The sequence below is a fragment of the Pholcus phalangioides genome, unplaced genomic scaffold (genome assembly GCF_987345545.1).
Source record: "Pholcus phalangioides strain wild (caught in Gottingen) unplaced genomic scaffold, Ppha-v1.0 ptg000003l_1, whole genome shotgun sequence".
Taxonomy (NCBI): domain Eukaryota; kingdom Metazoa; phylum Arthropoda; class Arachnida; order Araneae; family Pholcidae; genus Pholcus; species Pholcus phalangioides.
In genome coordinates, this window is record NW_028301596.1 from 12,023,725 (window position 1) to 12,046,617 (window position 22,893).

Genomic DNA, 22,893 nt, shown 5'->3' on the forward strand with positions numbered 1-22,893 from the left:
AGACCTCTGCTTTCGTAGGTGTCGGCCCAGTGCGGCCCGCCCCGCGCCTGTCGCTCATCCCTAAGGGCGGCCCTGAGGAGAAAGAAAATCGCCCTTCATCTGAAAAAAATATATATATATGTATTCAGGTCAGGAAAAAAGGGTATTAAAAACGCGGTTCTGTTCAATTTGTTTTTCCTCCTATTTCCCAAGGGAAACAAGTAAAAGAATTGGAAACAAAAAAATTGGAAGAAATGCCCAGGGAAAAAGAAAGTAGATGACGTCATCAATCTCACGTGACGTACTTACTTACTTCCGACGTAGGCGTGACGTCACTTCCGCTAGGACCGGTTGCCCCGGTTACGGAATACTACGAGAAGGGGGGGGGGAAAGAAGAGGCTCGCAGTGATCGTCGATCGTCGTCGTGATCTTTTCAACCCGCCCGCACTCAGTCAGATTAGCAGTCGGCCGAGAAACACAAACACGGTAAATAAATGGCCGACAGTGCTATGTTTTTTCCATTGTTTACGGATTGAATAAAACTCATTGTTGTCCTGTACGATTGTTGAAAATGGCCCTGAAATTCGACAAGAACTTACAGACGCTCCTGCTGTCATTATTACTGCTAGTCATCTTCGGCCTCGACGAAGTCATCTCATCCGATTATGGAGCCAAAACATTACCTCTTTTAATGCCAGATGTGCGTCCACTGAAAGTGAGTTGTTCAATTTATTTAATTTTCCACTATTTAATAATCGATTTATTTATGAGTTATCGAAAATATATAGAAAATATTTCATTCATATTGTTATTAGATCCTCGAACAATTGGTTGATCGATTGTTATTCAATCGTTCAAGTGACCATATGGTTGATGAATGTCATCGACAATTGCCTTACCCAGATCATGAATCTTGATTGTTAGTGTGATTATTTTTATATATATTTAATGAAAATAATTTAAATTCATTTGTCGTGAATTAAAAACGTTATTTACTATTTTGATGAGTATTTAATGAAACTATTTCATTGAAATTAAAACTGTTTTAATGACCATTACAAATATTTCATGAGACTATTTAGATTAATTTGTCGTGAATTCAAATTGTTATCGACTAAATATTTAATGAAACTGTTTCATTAAAATTCAAATTGTTATTGACTATTTCAATAAATATTTAATGAAATTATTTGAATTCATTTGTCGTGAATTCGAATCCCGTTAGAATTCACGAACCTGGATAATTTCGAAATCGTAGATTTTAGTGTCAAATATGGACGGAAATTCCATCCTACGGGGTCCTAAATTGTTGATGATATTTACAAATATAAATACATACACTGTAGAAGGTTTTTAATGTATAAATTTTTCAAGGGCTCCAAAAAAATTCTTGTTCCCTGGGCATGGCCCCCACATCCTGGAGCAAGGCTCCTAGGCTAGTACCACAGAGTTAGAATAATACCTAATTATATCTTGTCTATGGCTGGTACCTTCGACGCTTTCCCCCTCCCCCAGAAGTTTCACGGGTCCCTCTATGGTATATTTATAGTTCTGAAAAAGAAAAAAATTAGAATTATCCCGGGCCCTGTCAGCCCACCCGTGTGGGGGCCCTCAAACTAAAATGGCCCTGACTTATTACTATTGACCCTCAATTGATTACTATGGTAAGAAAAATTGGTATCAATTTTGGTGGGGGGTGGTGGTTCTATCTAAATCCCCTCTTACAACAATGAATTTTCAAACAATGCTCTTAGAAACAATAGCTCGTGTTTAAGGAAATTGTTAGTGAAACGATTGTCAGGCACTCGTAATATTTTTTTTCCAATTAATTAATTTTCCAAATAATTTTAATAACACTGTATATATATATATGTATATGCAATAATTTATAATTTTTTTAGTTACTTTAATGAATAAAATAACAAATTTAATGAAATTTTTTTTAATTTATCTCATTATTCATGAGTAATGCAATTAATATGATAATGTAGAAAAATGAAAATTGGGTGAATTATTAACAAATGAAATTGGAGAATATTTTCTGAAAAAGTTTTTTAGCAATAAGGTTTTTTTTCCCTTATCTTATCAAGTCAACAGTCCTTGGAACAGCTGTTTTCCAACAATGATTTTACGTTTATTTAATGCACTATTTGTGTTATGTAATATTGTATTTTCTCGTAACAATGCTTACTTGACTTCAACAATGACTCTCAGAATGTTTACTGTTTTGTGACAATTTTTTCGTAAAATCTCATCGATTGTTAATCCACAAATCTTTTTTTCAACATATATTTGTGTATGAAATATTGTCATTGTATTGTGCATTTTCTGGATGCAATGAATTTCTGGCTCCAACAATGACTTTTTAGACAAGAATTTTTACTGTTTTTGACTCTTTTTTTTTTTTTTTTTTCATTGTCATCATAATTGTTATTCAACAAAGCTTTTTCAACAATGGTTCAACATACTATTTCATATATTTGTTTTAGGTCTTTGTGTATTGTATTTTCTAGAAACAACTTGGCTTCAACAATGATTTACAGAATGCTTAGTTTTGCGAAAGTAATGTTATTTTCATCTCATCTTGATTTTTATTCAACAAAGCCTTTTTTTCATATTGCATTTCATATATTTGTTTTAGGTCATTGTATAATATTGTTTTGGAAGCAATGACTATTTAGCTCCAACAATGTCATTCTATAGAATTTCACAGGTTTTTTGTTTGACAGATCGGTTGCTGAAGTTAGTTTTCTGTGGGTTCCCAACTTCGAGCATATCTCCCCGTTTAAAAAGTCTCGCCACTGGGCAAAAGACCTGCAGCAATACAAATATTCAATCATTACACTTCACTCGCAATATGAAATGTAGATGGCAGCTCTGAAAAATCGCCGGTATGGTGGTCATTGTCACGGACTCGCATCGCGAGGACCCGGTTTGGAACTCCGCCGTCTCCATAGTAGTGATCGGCTGAAGTTGGTTTTCTGCGGTTGCCAACTTCAAGGCGCGAATGCGAGCTGAACGCCCGGTTAAAAAGTCTCGCTGGAGAGAGCAACAGGCCTACAACGGTACAAATATTCAATCACTGCACTTCACTCACAATTTGAAATGTAGATGGCAGCACAAGCGATTCACACACAAACACTATGTACGCACTCAGACTATTAGGAGCACACACACACACTTCCGGCACAACTCAATCGGTAGTAAATTGCCCACAGCGATAGACCGGAATTGTGCTCGGTTTGAATGAAAGAAAACTCTGAAAAATCATTCGACACAGAGAGCATACAATTGTTCAATCATTGCACTTCACCCATAGTTAGAAAAATTGATGGCAGATGTGGCAGCACACGACAACGTGCGCGCACATTCCAACATGTACCAATTCGTTAAAAGTTCCGCAGAGAAATATGGACGAGGTGCATGTGTGGTTTGGCAGCAGCTCTGAAAAATCAGACACAATACTAGTGTAGCACAATTCGTTCCAGACTCTGCCACGAAGCTGAGCTGGTAGAGATCTCGGCAACGGGAAAGTTCGGTGGCAGAGTAATGGCGTTCATTCATTCGTATTGCTTTTTACGATAATGTTTTTTTTGGATTTTCTCCATATTGCCATGATCAAAATGAGACCAATAGTCAATAGTCATAGTCTTCAGGATGAGACCAATAGTCATAGTCTTCAGGATGAGACCAATAGTCATAGTCTTCAGGATGAGACCAATAGTCATAGTCTTCAGGATGAGACCAATAGTCATAGTCTTCAGGATGAGACCAATAGTCATAGTCTTCAGGATGAGACCAATAGTCAATTTTACTTGGAGAATTTAAAACCAATAGTTTTGTTCTTATTTAATAGGTTGCCACCTATTAAATAAGGTGGAAGGGGGTCACAGTAAGGATAATAAACAGGGGTCCCAGCGTACATTTTTTTTAATATTTCAATCAATATTTATACGCATATATATTTCTCTTTTCCGTACAAATACTTTTGAATACCGTTACAGCGAAAATCTCGCTTAAACGAACACTTCTAATCACCCAGATAAATTTACATAAGAACAATGGAAAAACCTGGAATTACTTTATAACGAAATTTTCGTCATAACGAAGTGATTTCTCCGGTCTCTTGGAGTTTGTTATAACGGGATTTGACTGTACATTATAACGATTCCTATTCAGGCCCTGGAAAAGCATTAATTTTTTTTTTGGGGGGGGGGGGGGTCCCCCTTATATACAGTGTTCTTTGAGATTTTGCTACAGTGTATCGTGATTAAAGAATGCGTAAGTACTATCAAAATAAACCCCCGTTCGGCAATATTCTACGGAAACTGGGGAGGGAGAAAGAGACGGTTAATTTGTGTGGGGGCCCTGGGCACGTGCCCCGTTTGACCATGCGAGATACAGGAATTGGGTTGAAGAACACTGCTCTAGAGTTTGATGGGCTGGATTTTTCATCGATTACGTGTACATATAAAAGTTTTACTTTATACGGATTCGAAATAATATTTATGCGATTATTATTTCTTTTATAAAATTTTCGATATTACATTACATTCTCAACAACATCGTGCGCACCCACCGGGGGAAAAACGATGGTCGATGGGCCCCCACCAGGCTAGAAGTAGACTCTTGATAATCGTGGGCTAGTACAGGGTCGCCCTCACCAGACGCGGGGCAAGGTACGTCTCAAATGTCTGGCGACAAAAATGTTTGAGAGACTCATTGCCCCGTTTTTTTTTTTTGTTTGAGTGGAATCAGCATCTATTATTTCAAAATACACAGGAATGCTGAGAAATATTCATACAAAATATTTTAAACACGCAAGTAAAACGTAAATTAACAGAAAAATTGACGAAAAAACTGCGCTGAAGGTAATTTTATACTAATGAGAAGAAACAAATTTCCTTATACCAATGAAAATTTTAGAATTTATGAATTAAAAATAGTTGAAAGAAATAATTCCAGCACCGATGGTAATTCAGAAATAATTAAACTGATAATTCCAGAATTGATAAATGAAATAATTCCAGAATTGATAAATGAAATAATTCCAGAATTGATAAATGAAATAATTCCAGAATTGATAAATGAAATAATTCCAGAATTGATAAATGAAATAATTCCAGAATTGATAAATGAAATAATTCCAGAATTGCCCACAGTCAATAGTCATAGTCTTCAGGATGAGACCAATAGTCATAGTCTTCAGGATGAGACCAATAGTCATAGTCTTCAGGATGAGACCAATAGTCATAGTCTTCAGGATGAGACCAATAGTCAATTTTACTTGGAGAATTTAAAACCAATAGTTTTGTTCTTATTTAATAGGTTGCCACCTATTAAATAAGGTGGAAGGGGGTCACAGTAAGGATAATAAACAGGGGTCCCAGCGTAAATGAAATAATTCCAGAATTGATAAATGAAATAATTCCAGAATTGATAAATGAAATAATTCCAGAATTGATAAATGAAATAATTCCAGAATTGATAAATGAAATAATTCTAGAATTGATAAATGAAATAATTCCAGAATTGATAAATGAAATAATCCCAGAATTGATAAATGAAATAATTCCAGAATTGATAAATGAAATAATTCCAGAATTAGTGAAAATAATTCCAATTGATGAGAGAAATAATTCCAGAACTGATGAAATAATTCCAGAATTAATGTAAAAAAAAATCCGCAATTTATGAAAATTAAGAATTAAATTCCACAATTTTGATGAAAACTCGAAAGTAACAGTATAAAAAATTTTCATTATTGATGAAATTTCAGAATTAATGACAAGAAATAATTTAAGAACTGGTGAAAGCCTCCAATAATTTACCGTAAGTGTGGGCCTGACAAAGTGCAGGATCCGGTGCAACCGCCCCTGTATCACACCCCTAAGGGTGGCGCTCTGGGTCTGTCCAGTAATCCAGCGTTTTTAAGTGGATTTTCTTTGAGTCCCGTAGAAGGAAACATGTCGCAATGCGTGCGCAAAAGTTTACATTATTTAAATGGGCTTTTCCATTTAAATTCCGGTGATGCGCCCGAGTAGCGTGGTGGTAAGATGCTCGTCTACTACCGTGAAGGTTGCTGTCACGGTCGCAGGTTCAAACCCAAGGGAGGGTATTGATAAGATATTTTCCCTAACGAGCTTGAGGCGAGACCACCGGTAAGTAGCGCCTTCATTTCCAACCCATCTCATTAATGTCAGTACATTTCAGTATAGCGACATGGACAGGACAGAGTTGGTGTTTAGTGAAATAGAAATCCTGTGATTTCGATAATCCACCACACCCTGGTCTGACCTGGACCGCCACAGGTCTGATACGTGCCTGAATAGCGAGAACCCGTTTTCTTTTTCATTTCATACACGGCCCAGGCTCGATAGGCAATTGCAAATTTCAGCTATTGCCCCTGCTGGGCGGTGTTTGGGTACTTTATTATGCATATATAAATTACAAATGTATTACATGCACGACAATAAAGCTCATTTTACAGATAGCAAAAAATCACAATAGCAATTACAGAAAAAAAAATTCACATCACAATAATTTCACAATAGCAATAAATTTACAAAAATTACACCATAGCTCTCGGATATCGTCGCCACGCGAACAGAAACATCATTTAGCGCGGCTGTGTGCTTTTCAATTGCCTTGTCTCCACGTTTGCCGAGTGCCTGCCGATAGGACTTCGTATTGCGGGCTCCTAGTTGAGCCACCCAGAGCTCGGTTGAGCTTTTTTCAGCCATTTCTCGACGTTGCTAGCGAGAGCCTCCTACTAATTACAATCTCTCGAAAATCACAGTACCAGATATTATTCTCATGGGGGCCACAGGCCCATGCGTTGAAACGGCTGCGAGTCAGTGTCATTGATGGATATCGAAGTAAACTCACCAAACTTGTCCATCAAGCAAATGTCCTCTGGAAATTCTCAAGGACCATCTCGTTATTAATTGACAGCTGTAATATATCAAAGGGAGTTGGTATTACATTGACCCAAAATAGATGCCGAATCACATTGTGTATGACGTTATTTCCATGTCAAAAAGAGGTGAATAATACATAGAAAAGAATGAGGAAAAAACATTTCATATAAAGGGAATGCAATGAAAGAGGCGAGTTAAAATTCATATGCACATTTTCGCGTGACAAAAGAGTTCAGGGACTTTTTTTCCTTCTCCATCACGATATTACAGTTACCAAAATACACTGGATATTTATGTAATATTTTTTCGCACCGGGAATTGTCTCATTAGACTGCGGGGAACCAAATAACGGGATCGGAGATAATGAGCTCAACTCATGTGAAGCGAGTTAATTACTGTAGCCTCCATTTTTTCAGAACGTTCACCTTATTTTTTATTTTTCCTGTGGATTCTATGCCCTTTAATTGAAGGGGTTTTTTTTTTTTTGGTACTGTATTTCTTTTCCGTTCCAGAGTTTATGTTGTGAGCAGAACTGGGTTTAGAGCCGCAACTGGATACAGTCAGCCCTCAATTTTACGAACTTAATTCGTTCGCAAACCGAAATACTTTTTCCCATAGGAATCAATGTAAAATGAATTAATCCGTTCTTGGGACTCCGAAGATTTCTTGTGTGATCTTTTCTGACAGCTCCCGTACATAACTAATGGTTATCATTAACCCTTTTTCAGCGGTTCTTAAAATTTTCATGATCCGCATTATAACTGACACATTTGAAATTGCGTAACCTTCGCAAATTGCCACCTATTTTCAAGAATTACTTTTTTTCCGATTTTTTTTGCGAGATTTCCCCCGCTTTCTAGGAAGAGAGATACTTTTGGAAAAAATATTTTTGTATTATTTATACTGTGGGGGGGGGGGGGGGTGAATATTATCTTATCTTTATACAGTGCTGGAAGAAAGGGGGGTGAGCACACGCAGTCTTTTTTCCTCGCTTCTTCTCGTATCTAATCTCGAACAAGAGCTGACTCCACCCACTGACAGTTGATTTATTGGAGGGGGGAATGGAAACCATATTTTACTGTGAAACCAATTTCAACTCGTCTTAAACGCCGAGATATTTCGGGGTGGCTGAAATAAAGCAGATCAAGTTTGACGAGATATCTCGGGATTGCCGCTTGAAAGGGTTGAACTACCGCTGAAAAAATTACCGCGATTCAAAAGAGATGAAATGCAAACGGAATGGAAACGATGTCTGGGCAAAGTCTGGGGGTGTACCACCTGGTTTTGTGAATCATCTATAATCTGTCAAAGCCCTCAAAATCTCCATTAGAAACACTATCTCCAACTCCAAGCCAAATTGATAGTTGTAATATTGATAGATCTGTAAGGCTGTATTACACTATAAAATTTCCATGTAAGTTCTTTTATAAAACTTGACAAATGCAGTCAATAAGCCTATAGGTCACATTCGCTCGAATGTAACCAACAAGATTATTTTATTTTACAAAAAGAACCTTCAAAAAACTTTTATAGTGTAAGAATGGCCTTATGCCGGGATTATAAGCATATCTGTTACATCCGAGAAAATGAAACACAAGATTATTGGTTGTACGGCCATGTTTTATGAAATAAATTTTATAAAACTTTTATAGTGTAATCCCGGCCTTAGATACTTGTTGCCAAGCTTTGTAAATAAAGCCGGGATTACACTATAAAAATCTGATAAAAGATCTTTTACAAAACTTGGGGAAAAAACAACCAGTAAGCCTATTGGTTACATTCGCTCGAATTTAGCCGATACGCTTATTGTGGTTCCTTTTGAAATTTTATAAAAAAAAAACTTTTATCAAATTTTTATATTGTAATCCCGGCTATAGAACAAACAGTCAGAAACCTCTGGAAACATTATTTTGTCTTACATTGCAAAAACTTTTATAGTGTAAACCCGGCCTATGTCGGATATTATTGCAAAACATCTCTGGAAAAGTTCTTTTATTCCGAAGCTTCGTGAAGTTTGAAATGATCTGCTTTGCTGATCCATGGGGGCTGGATATGAGGAGCTGCATTTGATTCTGAATGTTAAAGTTTGCTTGATTTTACTATCCGCTATCGAGAGTGTCCACCACTACTACTTAACCGTACATGCACTTCGTATCGAGTGTCCGCTAACGGGGAATGAAATACATTAAAGCCCTATTCCACGGAACTGGGGATCAGAAAAGTGTCCGTTAGGGGAGCTTCCACTGTAGTGACTCCCCATCTGTGTATTTCTGTTATGAGAACTCGTAAATTAACAAAATGTTTAGTTTCAAAACTAGCGAAACAAGAGTCTGGGGCAATGATTCCCAACGTGGGTGTTAACGCCCCCTGGAGGCGATGGAATGTTCCAGGGGGAGGCGGTAGAAGCTACGCGTATAACATAGGATCCTATGGGTTAGATTGCGTTGGTAGGCGATGGGAAATTTTTTTTTTCTGAAGAAGAGGGCGATAGGATAAAAAAGGTTGGAAAACACTGGTCAAGGGCATCTTAACAGATGGACCAACAGGGTCTGAGTCCAGGGGCCACGAATAAAACAGAAAGGCCCAAACTAACAAAAAGCTTTCACTAATTCTGAAATTATTTTTTTTATAAATTCCAAGTTTTTATTAGTTCTGGAATTATTTCTCTCATTAATTTCAGAATTATTTTTTAATAATTGTGATTATGCTCTTTAATTAATTTCAAATAATCATCGTGTCTGAATTTTCATTAATGGTTTCTTTTTTTCAAATGTGTTCATATTTTTATATAGGCTTAGATAATTTTCAGCATTTCTGTGTGCGTGCGCGCGCTCTTAAATATTGTTTTATGACTTCTCCCCCAGCCCCCCCCCCCCAAAAAAATATCGCGTATGATATCTTAGAGGGGCCGCAAAAATGTCCCGGTTCAAGCTGTCAAAACCAGCGAATCGGTTCTGAAATCAGTGGTGCAAAAAAATGTATGAGTATTTATGATCGAACAATTAGAAGTGAATTAATATGACCCATCTCAGGAGCCGCCACAGTGGCGTATTTAAAGGTGGGGCTTAGCGGGTTATAGCTCAGGGTAGCAAGTTCAGAGGAGTGGAAAATTTGAGGAAGAAAATTAGAACGGCAGAAGGGCGGCGAAATTTGTATAAACCCTAAATAAATCCACCTCGACCGATACAGTGAGTGACCTAGAGAGTTTGTGAGCACGTGAGTGAGCAAAAGAGTGACTTAGAGCCTGAGCAAGTACGTAGATGACCAAGACTGACCAAGATGACTTAGAGTGTGAAAGCATGTGAATGACCAAAAGAGTGATCTGGAACATGAGTAAACCTGCAAATGATAAAAAGGATGGCATTTAAAGCAAGGAGCCATGTCAGTGAACGACCGAAAGAGTGACCTAGAGAGTGTGCAAGCATGTGAGTGATTAAAACAGTGCGCAAGCATGTGAGTGATCGAAACAGTGCGCAAGCATGTGAATGACTAAGAGTGACTTAGAGAGTGTGTGAGCATGGGAGTGACTTCGAAAGTGTGTGAGCGACCAAAAGAGTGACAGGCTACTCAGGGCCGCCCTTACCAGAGCGGGGCTTTTTGCAAAAATAATAGCGGGGTCAAAGGCGTCTTGATAATTTCAGCCCACCCCCTCCCACTCTTGGCCCCGAATTTTATATTGGGAGAATATATGCTGTGGGAAAAAGGGGGAATCGGAAATTCAAAAAATGAAAATCACGAACGATATCATTCAGAATAAATGCAAGAAATATATTATAATTCCAGCACCAAAAATTGATGAAAATTCAAAATTCCAAAATGATGAAAATGCACAAAATTCCAGAGCTATTTTCTTTCTAGATGAAAATCCAGAATTCCAGAATTTATATGAAAGGAATTATCATTACTGTAAGTACCGGGCCTCCCAAAATACTTGCGATCCGACCGCACCTGTCGCACACCCTTAACGGCAGCTCTGAGGTTACTTGCAGGAGTTGGGGGGATGCCTTATAGAGCACAGAGTGGTGAATTCGAGTAAAGAGTAGCCACAGAGTAAGAATAATATCTTTAGTCTATGAGAGTAGCCAAGGAAATTAGAGTATAATGGGAGAAGGACGGAAAAATTCGTGTAGCCCACGGGTGGCAAAACCGTAAATGCGCCTCTGAGGAGCCCCGTTACCCATAAGTTATGAAAACCTTTGTTAAAGGATGAATTCGGTCCTTTCTGTATTCCAGAACTTCCATCTAGTTTTGGCCCTTATTGATACTGTTATGTCTTCATATATTATTATGGTGTTTTTGGTGAGAGAGAGAAAAATAGAGGTGTGATTTACCCTCGACTAATAATGGCGTGGTCGGCGCACACCAACCTTCGCCTCCGGTTCGATACATCTGTATTCGAATCCCGGGATTCCACCGTTCAAAATAGGCTCTAAACCAGTGTTCCCTCAATACCATTCCCCACATCGATTTTTCAGGATACCGTAGAGTTCCGCGGAACCCCGATTGGGAAAGACTGCTGCATACTGTACGTTCTTTCTAATCAGCACTCGTAAAATTAGTGTGGTGTCACAAAATTGACGAAGTTTCCGGCTAGTAATTTTTTTTTAATTTGGAATACGGGGTGTTCATTTTCCCAGATTTCGGTGATTCCAAGGTGCCGCGAAATATTTAAGGATGGATTATTATTGAGGATGGATATTAAGGATTAATTATTAAATAATTCAGTTTTTAGTGGGAATCAAGACCCTACTCCTAGCGAGTGTTTCGCAATGAGGCATTCTCATCTGTCAAGTTGTATTGGCACAGTGAAGTGAAAAATCCATGATATTTTCTAATTGATCAGGTGACATGGAGCTTGGACCACGGTTTGCAAAGAACCTAGGCTCCAACCGAATATTTTAGGAGCTTTTAATCACACATGGGAAAACTCTATGCTCCAATACCAATTTTTTAGTCACCATGATGGCCTGCCACTTGGGATTTGTCAAGACCCGGCTTAGACAAACCCAGATTTTTTTAATAAAAAGAGGCTAACTTGAATCAGCTCTCAAAATGAGCACACAAATGCATTTTGTCTATGTAGCTGCCTCATGTACGTCTCCACATTTGAAACTTTAAGTGTCTGCTGACTGTGTGCTCAGCTGCCTGGACGAATCTGAAATCATCCTAGATTTGCTGTTATACAAATACAGCTGCTATTCAGAGGTTCATCTTTCAGTTCTTTTTATAGCACGTTTTATGAGTGTTTTCTGATAGGGCCGTCGTGATGAACGCATTGAACTTAATCCTCTTTTAATCGGTGCATAATATCTTACTAAACCAACAAATTCTCTTCCAAGAGTTATTTGCATACAGCAGGGCTTGGCAAATTGAAAATTGGCGTGAGCCAAATTTTCTAGGAAGCAATGTTTTTTTCCCCCTCCAGAAAAAATGGCCAAAATAATTTTTTGGCGATTGAGCCTCGAGATGAGCTTCTCTCACGTGGTTAGAGAGGCTTACATGAAGTCCGTAATTTTCGCGTCGTCCTGACTCCAATTTAGTCATCATACATAGAAAATTTTAAGCCCCAATGCCGATTTTTTAGATGTCATAGTGGCCCTTGGGATTCGTCAAGCCCTTATTTACAGCATGTAATTGTAAATTGTGCAGATCTTAAGTCGATTGTATTCAGTGTCCTGGTGAGCCAAATACAAAGTGTCCATAAAATTCATAAATACTGTAATTCAAAAATTCATAGAAATTGAAAGAATTGGTACATTTGAATGTGGTTTGCGAAAACAAATTATTCTCACTGAAGGAGGGAGGGGGGGGGGGGTTGTACAAAAAAAAATAGTTCAAATTTTTGCCGATAGAGGGTACTGCTGAAATAAAATCACTGAAAATATGCAAATCAGAGTCATAAAATGCAGGATGTACGATAAACACCTCATTTCTAAATTTTCTTGTCACTGGTGTTTGCATAATGTTTTCATTGTGATGTTGATTATTGGTGAATGAAGCGCTATTAGTGAAGTTGTTTTACCTCAGACAAACAAACCGCCTGCTGAAGCTTCATTAAAGTTTCGGACACAGAAGAGATTGAAGAAAGGTTCAGATCTCCAATCATGTCATTCCGGTCGGACATTTGTGTATGGCCTCTATTGACAATAATGAGAACTAATTTTTTTCGGCACCCAAAAAATCCCTCTTTATAAGAATAGCTTTTTCGTATAAACTGCATTCAAATTCTCCAATTCTATGAATTTTCAAACTATTTACAAATCCATGGGATGCTCTGTATATAAAATCATAAGCCACATGCTGCCCAGATCAGATATTATTGCTCCCCAACAAGCAATTTCAAACTTGCATAATAGTGTTTTAATTTATATAAATACTGTTTTGAGCAGATTTCAAGTATATTCTGCCCCAAAAAAATGAAAATGAAAGAGCTTTCATCCATTTTTCCTCACTTAGAATAGCGAATTCAAATGTGGCTTCAACAGCTATCTACTTGCATTAAAGTGCAATTCAAAACACTTTTCTTTCCAATGTATCTGAAAAAAACAAAAAGCTTGGACACACTTATATTAAACTATCATTATTTTAGGTCGTGTTTTGTTCAGTTGCGCTCAACTAATATTATTGTTCGAATAATTACTCATGGCTTGTGTATGGACAAACCAAAACTAAAATTGCTCAAAAGCCTAAAATTTCCCTACCACTGATGGTCTGTTCTCAAGTGACAAGATCGTATCAAATTACTAAATTAAGTTATTTGTTTGACATAGGAATAGCATTTTTTATATTAATTTAAAGAGGTGCTGGGATGTCTGAGCTAGAGATCTAAAGGACAATTTTCCTTCTTCCCCCCCCCCCCCCCACCACCACTTCTTTTTCCAAAAGGGAGCTGCTGCTACTACTACTTATCTGTGCAAATATTCGTCATTCCTCTGGTGAATTTCTATTTCTAACAGCTTGTGCATACGCTGTACATGCCAGAACGTGACATATTTATGTTGTTTTAGAGCTATGCTTGTTTCATGCTATACAGGTGCTGCGATCTGGCTTTAATATTTTGGAAGGAGGTGATTGAAAAATAAGAGTTCATTCGTCCTGGTAGTTTGGATTATTTTGTAGAGTTTCAGTCATTTTAGCTCATCACTGGGCTTCGGAATTTGTAAGATATGAAATTTTTATGGCTTGTAACACATTTGTTTCCTCAACATATGTCAAACAGTGGGCTCAGGAACACTCCAAATGATTATTCCCTGCTGCTGAATCAACCTGTATTTAAAGGATTTAAGAATCGCTCTTTTCAGCTATACTCAGCCCCCCCGGAAATGAATAATAAAATTGAAATGTGTGTGATTCAATGCATTCACATGATTGTATCATATTGCAAACAGGATAAAATCTTGATGCTAAAGAAATGTTAAATTTTTTTTACGAACTTTTAACGAAGATCAAGATTGACTAGAGCCCCGTTTACATGTGCAATATTGCGGGGTAGCATTGGGAGTTCCAGCACCCGCTTGACGACTTTTTTCCTTCGTAAGGAAATAAATAGGGAGCAGATGGCCATACATCCCGTATTTTCAAGAAAATTCTCATGTTTTCACATAATTTAATAAAAAAACTACTGAAAAAGACAAGAAAAACAACTAGCAACTAAATGGAACTTGAAAAATAAAGTCTTCTATACCTGCCAGGGGATTTAGGACTATTGATAAATAACAGCCATTTTATAACAAAGAACAATCCAAAGAACTTGAATAAATAAATAAAAAAAACACTTATGAAAAGAGAAAAAAGGAAGAATAACAACAAACAATAGATATTATAAAAACATGAAAATAGAAAAATATGATACAAAATCTAATTGAACATGAATAGACAAAGGCAAAAAACTAGAAACAGTTTTAACAAAATTAAATAAAAATATATGCAACAAAAAACTAGATGGGTATTTTTTCCAACTTAGGGTCGTATTCACCGACATGGTTTAAACTGTAGTCACAACTTTTGGATAAGAGATCAACATAGATTGGTTAAAAACCTGAATTTAACCAATCCGTGTCGATCGCTTATCAAAAAATTGTGACTACAGTTTAAACCATGTCTGTGAATACCGCCCTAAATGGTAAAAAAAGACCAGATTTAGTTGGAAAATAGCTAGGTTGGCAAAACTACTCACATCGCGAGGTTCCAGGTTCGAACCCCACTAGCGCCACGGTGATGGTCAGCTGAAGTGGGTTTTCTGTGGTTCCCAACTTCAGGGGCGGATGCGAGCCAATCTTCCTGTTAAAAAGTCTCACTATAGAGAGCAACAGGCCTCATACAAATGGTACAAATATTGAATCATTACACTACACTCATTTCACTTCTAAAATATAGATGACAGCACTGAAAAATCAGACACAACACCAGATACTCACTCTGACTGTTAGGTACACACATTTATAACATTTATACTTCCGGCACAACTCACTAGGTATTAAATTGCCCATGGCAATAGACCTGAGTTGTGCTCATTGGAAAGAAAGTACCTATCACTTGTATTACCTAAAAAATTATATTTTCTTTGGTGAATTTTTTTCTCTTCTACTACTGCCAAAAATTGGATTTATAACTCTGCCTCCTGGCTGGGACAAAGAACTACCAACTCAATCACACAGGATGTTTTAGCTCAATAGGCTATAACATCTTCCACAGAATAATAATTGTATGGGGCATTTTAGCTCAAGGGGCTAAAAAATGCTCTTTACAATATCTCTGTATATCTCAATATTTCTAGAATTTACCAGGTGAAGCCTCAGAAAAACCACTTGGCCTGGGGGCCTATGATGCTTTTAAGATGGCCCTGATTTAACTTCTACTTCAACATTATAAGGAGGCGCCAAAATGTGTGCTTTCTCCAGCTAACCAAGTTCTAGTTGCAGCCCTGACAAAGATGCTAGTGCGTCACGTTTCCGAGTCGCAAATTTCAAAATAATCTGCAGTTGATTTACTCCTTACCTTAAGTATTATGCTATAGCGCTTCCACACAACATCAATGTTTTTGTTCACTCTGCTTGTACATTAATGTTCATTTTTTGATTATTAATCAAATTTTTCTGTGCTTTTTCTTTTCCAGAAAGAAACTTATTTATGTACAGCTTTTAAGATGCCAAAAAAAGATTACCAATACATAGGTATGGGCTGCTAAATTTGTTATTGCCTGTATTCATTCTATTTTTCTGAAAAATAAACTCGTATTTCAAATTTAGAAAGGAATTTATTGCATTGGAATGAATTATACCTGTTTTTTTTTTTTAGTTTTTAATTGCGTTTTTCTTTTTTAGTCAAATTTCACCCGAATGCGACAATGCACACAGCCCATCATATCTTGATATATGGCTGCACTCTTCCTGGATTGTGGGAGAGAGACACACCCAGGCTTGTATGGGACTGCGGTGAGATGAGTGGGATGATTTCTGGATTTCGCAGAGGACCTACGTGTTATAAGGGGTCTCAGATTATTTACGCTTGGGCGAAAGAAGCTCCACCACTAACACTACCCGATGGTAACTAAAATTTGTTCAGTATTTCTTTTTTTCGTATTCTATAATTATTTGAACTGAACATCACAATGAAGAAAAATTACTAAAATGCATTTAATGCCAAAGAGAATCAGAATTAATCAATGGTTCCAGCACATAATATTGAATCAAGCTGAGTATTTGATTATGTGTTCACACTGTTGCATATATGTGATCACACCATTAGTATAGTTTGTAGAATGTCTTAATATTTGAAAAATAATTAATGTCTAAAGTATTTTAAAAAAATAGTCTAAAAATTTCAAGTCTGTCTTTTTGGGAAATGTGAAAGAAAAATTCCAAAAAGTTTCAAAGATGTCCCAAAAATAAACAAAAATGATCCAAAAGATATTATCAATGATTTGCAAGTTGAAAATCTCTCCTTCCCTCTTTTTTTTCTATGTCCGTGATTAAAAATATTCAAATCATAATTCTGCCTTAGATTAATTAGTTACTTCTGAAATATATGAAATTTCATTTCATGTTTTTTTTCCCTTTATAGATTCGAAATCGAGTAATATATACTTTTAGGGACGTCAAATCATTCAAGTGCTTAGGGCCTTCAAATGTTTTAATCCAGCCCTGACCAGATGGCTACTTATCCAAGGATGGTGTCACTATCCACTTTCCATACGAAGGTTTTTTGACAGCTGGTTGATGCGATCAATTTGTTAAATTCCACGCAAGGGCAGTTGAATTTCCTTTCTTTCCCAAAATTCATCTTTGCATCAACCAGCTGTTAAAAACCTTCATATTGAAAGTGGAGAGTGACATCATCCTTGGATAAGTAAAAATTCTAACAATTTATAGCAATAAAAGTACTGAAAATGTGAAAATTCTGACTCATTAAATATAGCCTATTTTTCCACATTTAGGTGTTGGTTTCAAAATTGGAAAAGGCACAGAAATAAATTACTTAGTCCTTCAAGTTCACTATGCAAATGTTGATAAATTTTTAAGTAAGTTATTCAGATAATTCCAGCTCTGATGATCACTTATCCCTGATTTTTTTATCATTATTTTTATGACAATATTATTTGCTTCACTGTTTATATAAACATTTTGATTGATGGATCATGATTGAAATTTATATCCTACTGAAGGTTCCAATGAATTGAGAACTTTATTAGTGAAGACTATTTTTTCTCTTTGATTCACAATTCAAGACGTATGATTTTCTGTGATTAATATACACTTGTTTTTTTGTTATGTGTGTGTACAGGTGGAGGAACTGATGACTCAGGAATAATTTTGAGCACCCTTCCAAGCTGGACTCAAAAGTATTTGAATTCTTATTTACTCTGATTATCAACTAAGTTTTATTTACAGATTTATTAACAAATAATTTAGATATTTTCAGTTGTAATTATAGTAGACTCTCGTTAATCCGACACACACCAGGGTGTGCCAGATTATCGAAATCACTGGAATTTATAGTTGAAAAAGCCCATTTGAATAATAACGTAGACTCCACTTATTAGAATCATGGATAATGTTATTTATCGTTTGGATATTGTTATGGCTAGGGCTCGAATTTTGATGACAAGTCATATTTTAGGCATTTTCACTCAATTAGTCATATTATTACCGAAAATTTAAATCCATAGGTATTTTCTTCAGAGATGTAGTTACTCCTACTTACCATAAATTACTGTTACTGACTTATAATAATGACTTAGTATATTATTGTCAGTCAGAATATTATAAGTAAATTATTGTCTTTTTTTCCGAAAAATAATTTTTGCATTTCCAGTGGCCACTTTTTTATTCTCTGATGATCCTTTTGCTATGTTTCTGAATGGCATGCCAAGCACTTTTGAAAGATTTTATTTAATTGGGCACTCAAAACTTTGGGTTCAATGCATTTTAATCATGCCTGAACCACAGGTTTCCAAATAGTGTTTCGCAGAACCCTGTGTTTCACGTGAGCAAATACCACAGAACCGTTAAAAATCCCAGAACCCAGAGAGCTTTCGAAGAAAACTTTCTTGTTACTAATAGCCTACTCACAACTAGGCTAACACTGTTCTCTGTTTTGAATTTTAAGGCAATAGAGTTGTACAAAAAAACCCAGTCCACTTTTGCATGGCTAACCTGTAACTTGTGCAAGCATGCAAGTGAACAGAATAATTTGTGCAAGTATGTGAGTGACAAAAAGGATGACCTGGTGAGCCAGGGGATGAAAACATTGACATATAGAATACGAAAGCATTTGAACGACCAAAAAAGTGGCTTGAACACAGAGGCATATTTACAGTGTTGGGGGGAGGGGGAAGGAGCTTAAGGGGGCTATAGTCTAGGCTAACTAATTTAGAGCAATGAGTAATCAAGAAAATTAGACTGTGAATGGTGACAAAATTTGTTAGCCCATATGCAATAAAACTATAAGTCAGCCTTAGAAGGGGGAGCTGGGCAAAGTTTTCATCAGCGGGTCCTAAAATTTTGTCACCTTTTGTCAGTTGCTCAAATTTCCATGCGGAAAAATAAGACATTTGCTCCATTAACACCTGCTATTTATCATAGCAATTAGCCCTGTTATGGTGGAGTGCACCTGAGCAGGTCCTCCAGGTTGTGCTTGGCAGGCCCATGCATTAAGATGGCCCTGGAGTATATTAAAGAATCAGGTGATATCTTCCTTCTTCAATTAAGAAAAAAAAACCGAAATGGGTGAAACAACGCTCAATGCCAGATAATAAACAAACAATCCCCATTAAAAAGCACTGTTATAAAAATTATGCATATTTTTAAAGCAGTACTGTTTTGGTTGGAAAACAAGGCGCTGTTTCTCTGCACATAGAATTTCAATACCAGTTCTGTAAGTCCAGTCGTGGCCCAGGCTCTATCCCATGAGGGATATAAGCCTTTTACCCCAAGGGGTAGGACCACAACAATCAATACTAGTTTGGAATGACAAAGTAACATGCTTATACAGTTCTGGGAATTTTTTTTCTATGCAGCAAAAAACTACACTGAAGCATTCTCAGTTTCTAAACCTCCATACATTGCAAACTTATTCACCACTTATTCACCTTTCTTTGTTACTTTTGTCCATAAACGTATAAAAGTAAAATTTTTTTTGGAAAAATATGCCTTCTAGAAAATGTTAAGAACAATCAATCATAGTACAGTATTAATTATATTACATATGAGAAATATCAATGAACTGAAACACCTTCCGCCACCTATCAGATGAAACTGTAATTATTCTTTAATTGAAATTAGCAAACGGTTTTTGATTAATGTGTAGTATGCAAAACTCAGTATGATATGATCATTAGTTAATATATAAGCAATAATATCAATCAGATTATTGAATTCATGTCAAAATTTTAACAGCTGTTATGTATGTGGGGTAAAACAACATTAGTATAACCTGCAAACTTTAGCCACCCTTGACCCAATTGTATAACAATAACAAAAAGCCAAGGACAGCTAATCCAGGTGAGGAGTTGTACTCATGCAGTTTTACCACACACATATAACAACTATTAAAATATTGAAGCAAACTGGATAATTTAACTGATATTGTTACTTATAAAATATTAACTGATATCATATCATATTGATTTCTTTCATACAACAAATTAATCAAGAACTGGTCACTAATTTCAATTAAAGAATAATAACAGCTTCATTTGATAGATGGCGGAAGGTGTTCCAGTTCGTTGATGTTTCTCACATGTAACATAATTAATATTGTACTTTGTATGATTGTTTTCATTATTTTTCTAGAAGGTATATTTTTTGCTAATAAAAATTTTATTTTTATCCGTTTATTCATTATGGGGGAAAAAAGTAGGTAACAAAGAAAGGCACCCTTTTTTCATGATTAATTAGTTTGCAAAATATTCACATTTAGAAACTGAGAATGCTTCCATGTGCAGTTTTTCGCTGCGACAAAAAAAAATTCCCCATATTGTATAAGCATGTTATATTGTAATCCGCACATCCAAGCAGGTAGGGAAACAGGTCTGTGCGAGTGAAATAAAAGACAATGTGCACCCTATCTGGAGAAAAAAAAATTCACATTTTGTGTAAGAATAAAACTTTTCCCGCTAGCATCTTAGTGCTCATCGTGTCTCCTTCATCCTGGAGCTGGCCCCCCACCCCAAGAATGAGATCTGTGGTGCCGCTTCCTCTTTAGTGAATTTATAGTATAAAAAAAAGGTTTGTCCCAGGATCCCATGCTAGAACTCTGCCAGCTTACCCTTGTGGGGGGGGGGGGGTAATGTTGAGAATAGATGCTTGATTTTGTACTCAGGAGATGTTCACTGACAACTCAGATAAACGCTCTATGGTTCAATGATTAGCATTTTGATCATTTCAATTAGTCATATTTCAGAGTTCTTGTACGGGTGATTTTCTTCTCTTGATTGTCATAATCAAAGCTTTATCCATGAATATGCCTCCCGATAGGCTCTAACCTCGTGAATCCCAACCATGAGTTAGACCAGGTATGGAGAGGCCCCACATCCCGTAATAGGGCCCCTAGGTCAGACTCTTCATGGTTGCCTCTATTAGGAATTTGTAGTGGGAAAAACAAAGAAAATCGTGATGAGCATAGTTTCGGGTCCCCTGGGCAGGAGCCTAGCTAGACCCATGTCCATATAAAAAATTCATATAAAAAATGTGCCCTTGTGGGGGGCCATGCAGGAACTTCAGGTGAATGGGAGCTTCCACGATGAAATCTGGCAAAATAATTTGACAATAAATATGCAAATTAAGAGGTGGTGCCTAAGCCCTCTTTCATTGTGCTCTGGAGCTATGATGTTGTTGAGACGGCAGTAGGGGCACTTTTTGTACTATAATATTCAAAAAATTTTGTTCTGTAGCACAGCCTCTATCATCAAGGGTTATGTGAGAAACTTTATGTTGGAAACCCTTGGCCAAAACTCACAGGGATTTTTTTCAGGAGAAGAGGTTTGGTTTTGCCACTGCTTCCTGTCACTGTAAAATTCCAAAGCTCTATAACAAGATTTTTTGCATTGTGTTTTGAATTTAAAAGGAAATTTCCCTTTCTTCAATTCTAGCACTGCCTGAAATTAAATACTCAGAGTAAGTTACAGAATTTTTTCCAGGACTTTGTGGAGAATATTTTTATCATCGATGATAGCCACGCTGTGCGGTCATGTAGGCATTATGAAACATTTGCATCCTGAGAACATGGGTTCAAGTCTCACTGGTAGCACAGTGCTGGTTGGCTGAAGTTGGTTTTTTTGTCGTTTTTCAGCTTCACAGGCACTAGTGGAATAATGCCAATTAAGAATAGTAGTTCTATCCAGGGCCACATCTAGATACTTAATCAGCTGGGGCTAGCTCGAACCTTAATGCCCCTGTATAATGTTGAAGAAGTGATTGCAGAAAGAATTCAATGCCCCCTCTGGTTTAGCACCAGACCTGAGACTGCTCTCTTCCCCTAGTTGCAACCCTGGTTCCATCTAATTTGATAGTCGCTTATTAGATTAGATGTGCAAACCAAATTTTCTGTCCCTTGAAGATTTTTTATAGCAGGTTGCGACTGTATACCAAAGAAAATAAGTTTGATAATACTTAGATATGCAATATCATTATCTTGTGACTCTATTTTTGCTGGAGATAACAAAATATTCTTCGATCTGATAGCATGTAAAAATTTCTCGTTTCTGCTGCTTGGGTGTACTAACTATACATATTTTATGCTGATAGGGTGACAAAGAATGCTGGTGTATTACTTCTAAGCACTGGTGGCTACATACCTGCTAAAAAAACAGGTAAGAATCAGCAAACCATACATTTATAATTAGTCCTTTCTGAGGTGTGATGTGTAACTCTGAGTAAAGTTTATTGCGGAAATTTTAGAAAAGAATTACTGGTGATATGTTCTCGTCATTAAACAATTGACGATAGTTTTTAAAATGCTAAACCCCCAGTAACATCACATAATTAATGAACTTTCATCACACATAAATGACTGAAAATTAAGCAATGATTTCTTCTTTTTATTTCAAGCGCACATGGAAGCAGCTTGCACGATTGATGAACCTATGGCTATTCACCCATTTGCATTCCGCACGCACGCTCATGCTTTAGGTAAGTAAAATATTTTCTTTTTTTATGTTCATTACTCACTTATATAAGTTATATTTTTAATGCAATAAATATACAGGGTGGACGAGAAAATCCTGGACACATTTTAAAAATTAATAACAAATTAACCAGTTGACATAAATAGATGTGTAATGATACAATGAACCTCTCCAGTAGAGAAACAAAGTACAATTGCCTGAATTCCAAGCGAAGATGAATTTCGGGAAGGAAATTCATTTTTGCTTGATGAATTTCCATCATTCCTTTATGGGGGAATAGAACCACTAACCTCTGAATGTCTGGGCAAATGTTCTACCGTTAAGCTACAAATGAGAGAATACAAGGGAAGAAAATTTCAACTTAGTAGT

General features: G+C 36.6%; 1 protein-coding gene across 1 annotated transcript in view; it reads left to right on the forward strand.

Moving 5' to 3' along the window:
* The first annotated feature begins 384 nt into the window (after nt 1-384).
* The window catches only part of Phm (Peptidylglycine-alpha-hydroxylating monooxygenase), a 31,785-nt gene continuing 9,276 nt past the window's right edge, over nt 385-22,893 (forward strand). The window contains exons 1-7 of the mRNA XM_089244173.1: nt 385-694; nt 16,015-16,072; nt 16,223-16,444; nt 17,335-17,418; nt 17,682-17,739; nt 22,145-22,209; nt 22,448-22,528. Of these exons, the coding sequence (XP_089100299.1) occupies nt 551-694; nt 16,015-16,072; nt 16,223-16,444; nt 17,335-17,418; nt 17,682-17,739; nt 22,145-22,209; nt 22,448-22,528 (712 nt within the window). The 5' untranslated portion in view covers nt 385-550. The remainder of the gene's footprint in view (nt 695-16,014; nt 16,073-16,222; nt 16,445-17,334; nt 17,419-17,681; nt 17,740-22,144; nt 22,210-22,447; nt 22,529-22,893) is intronic.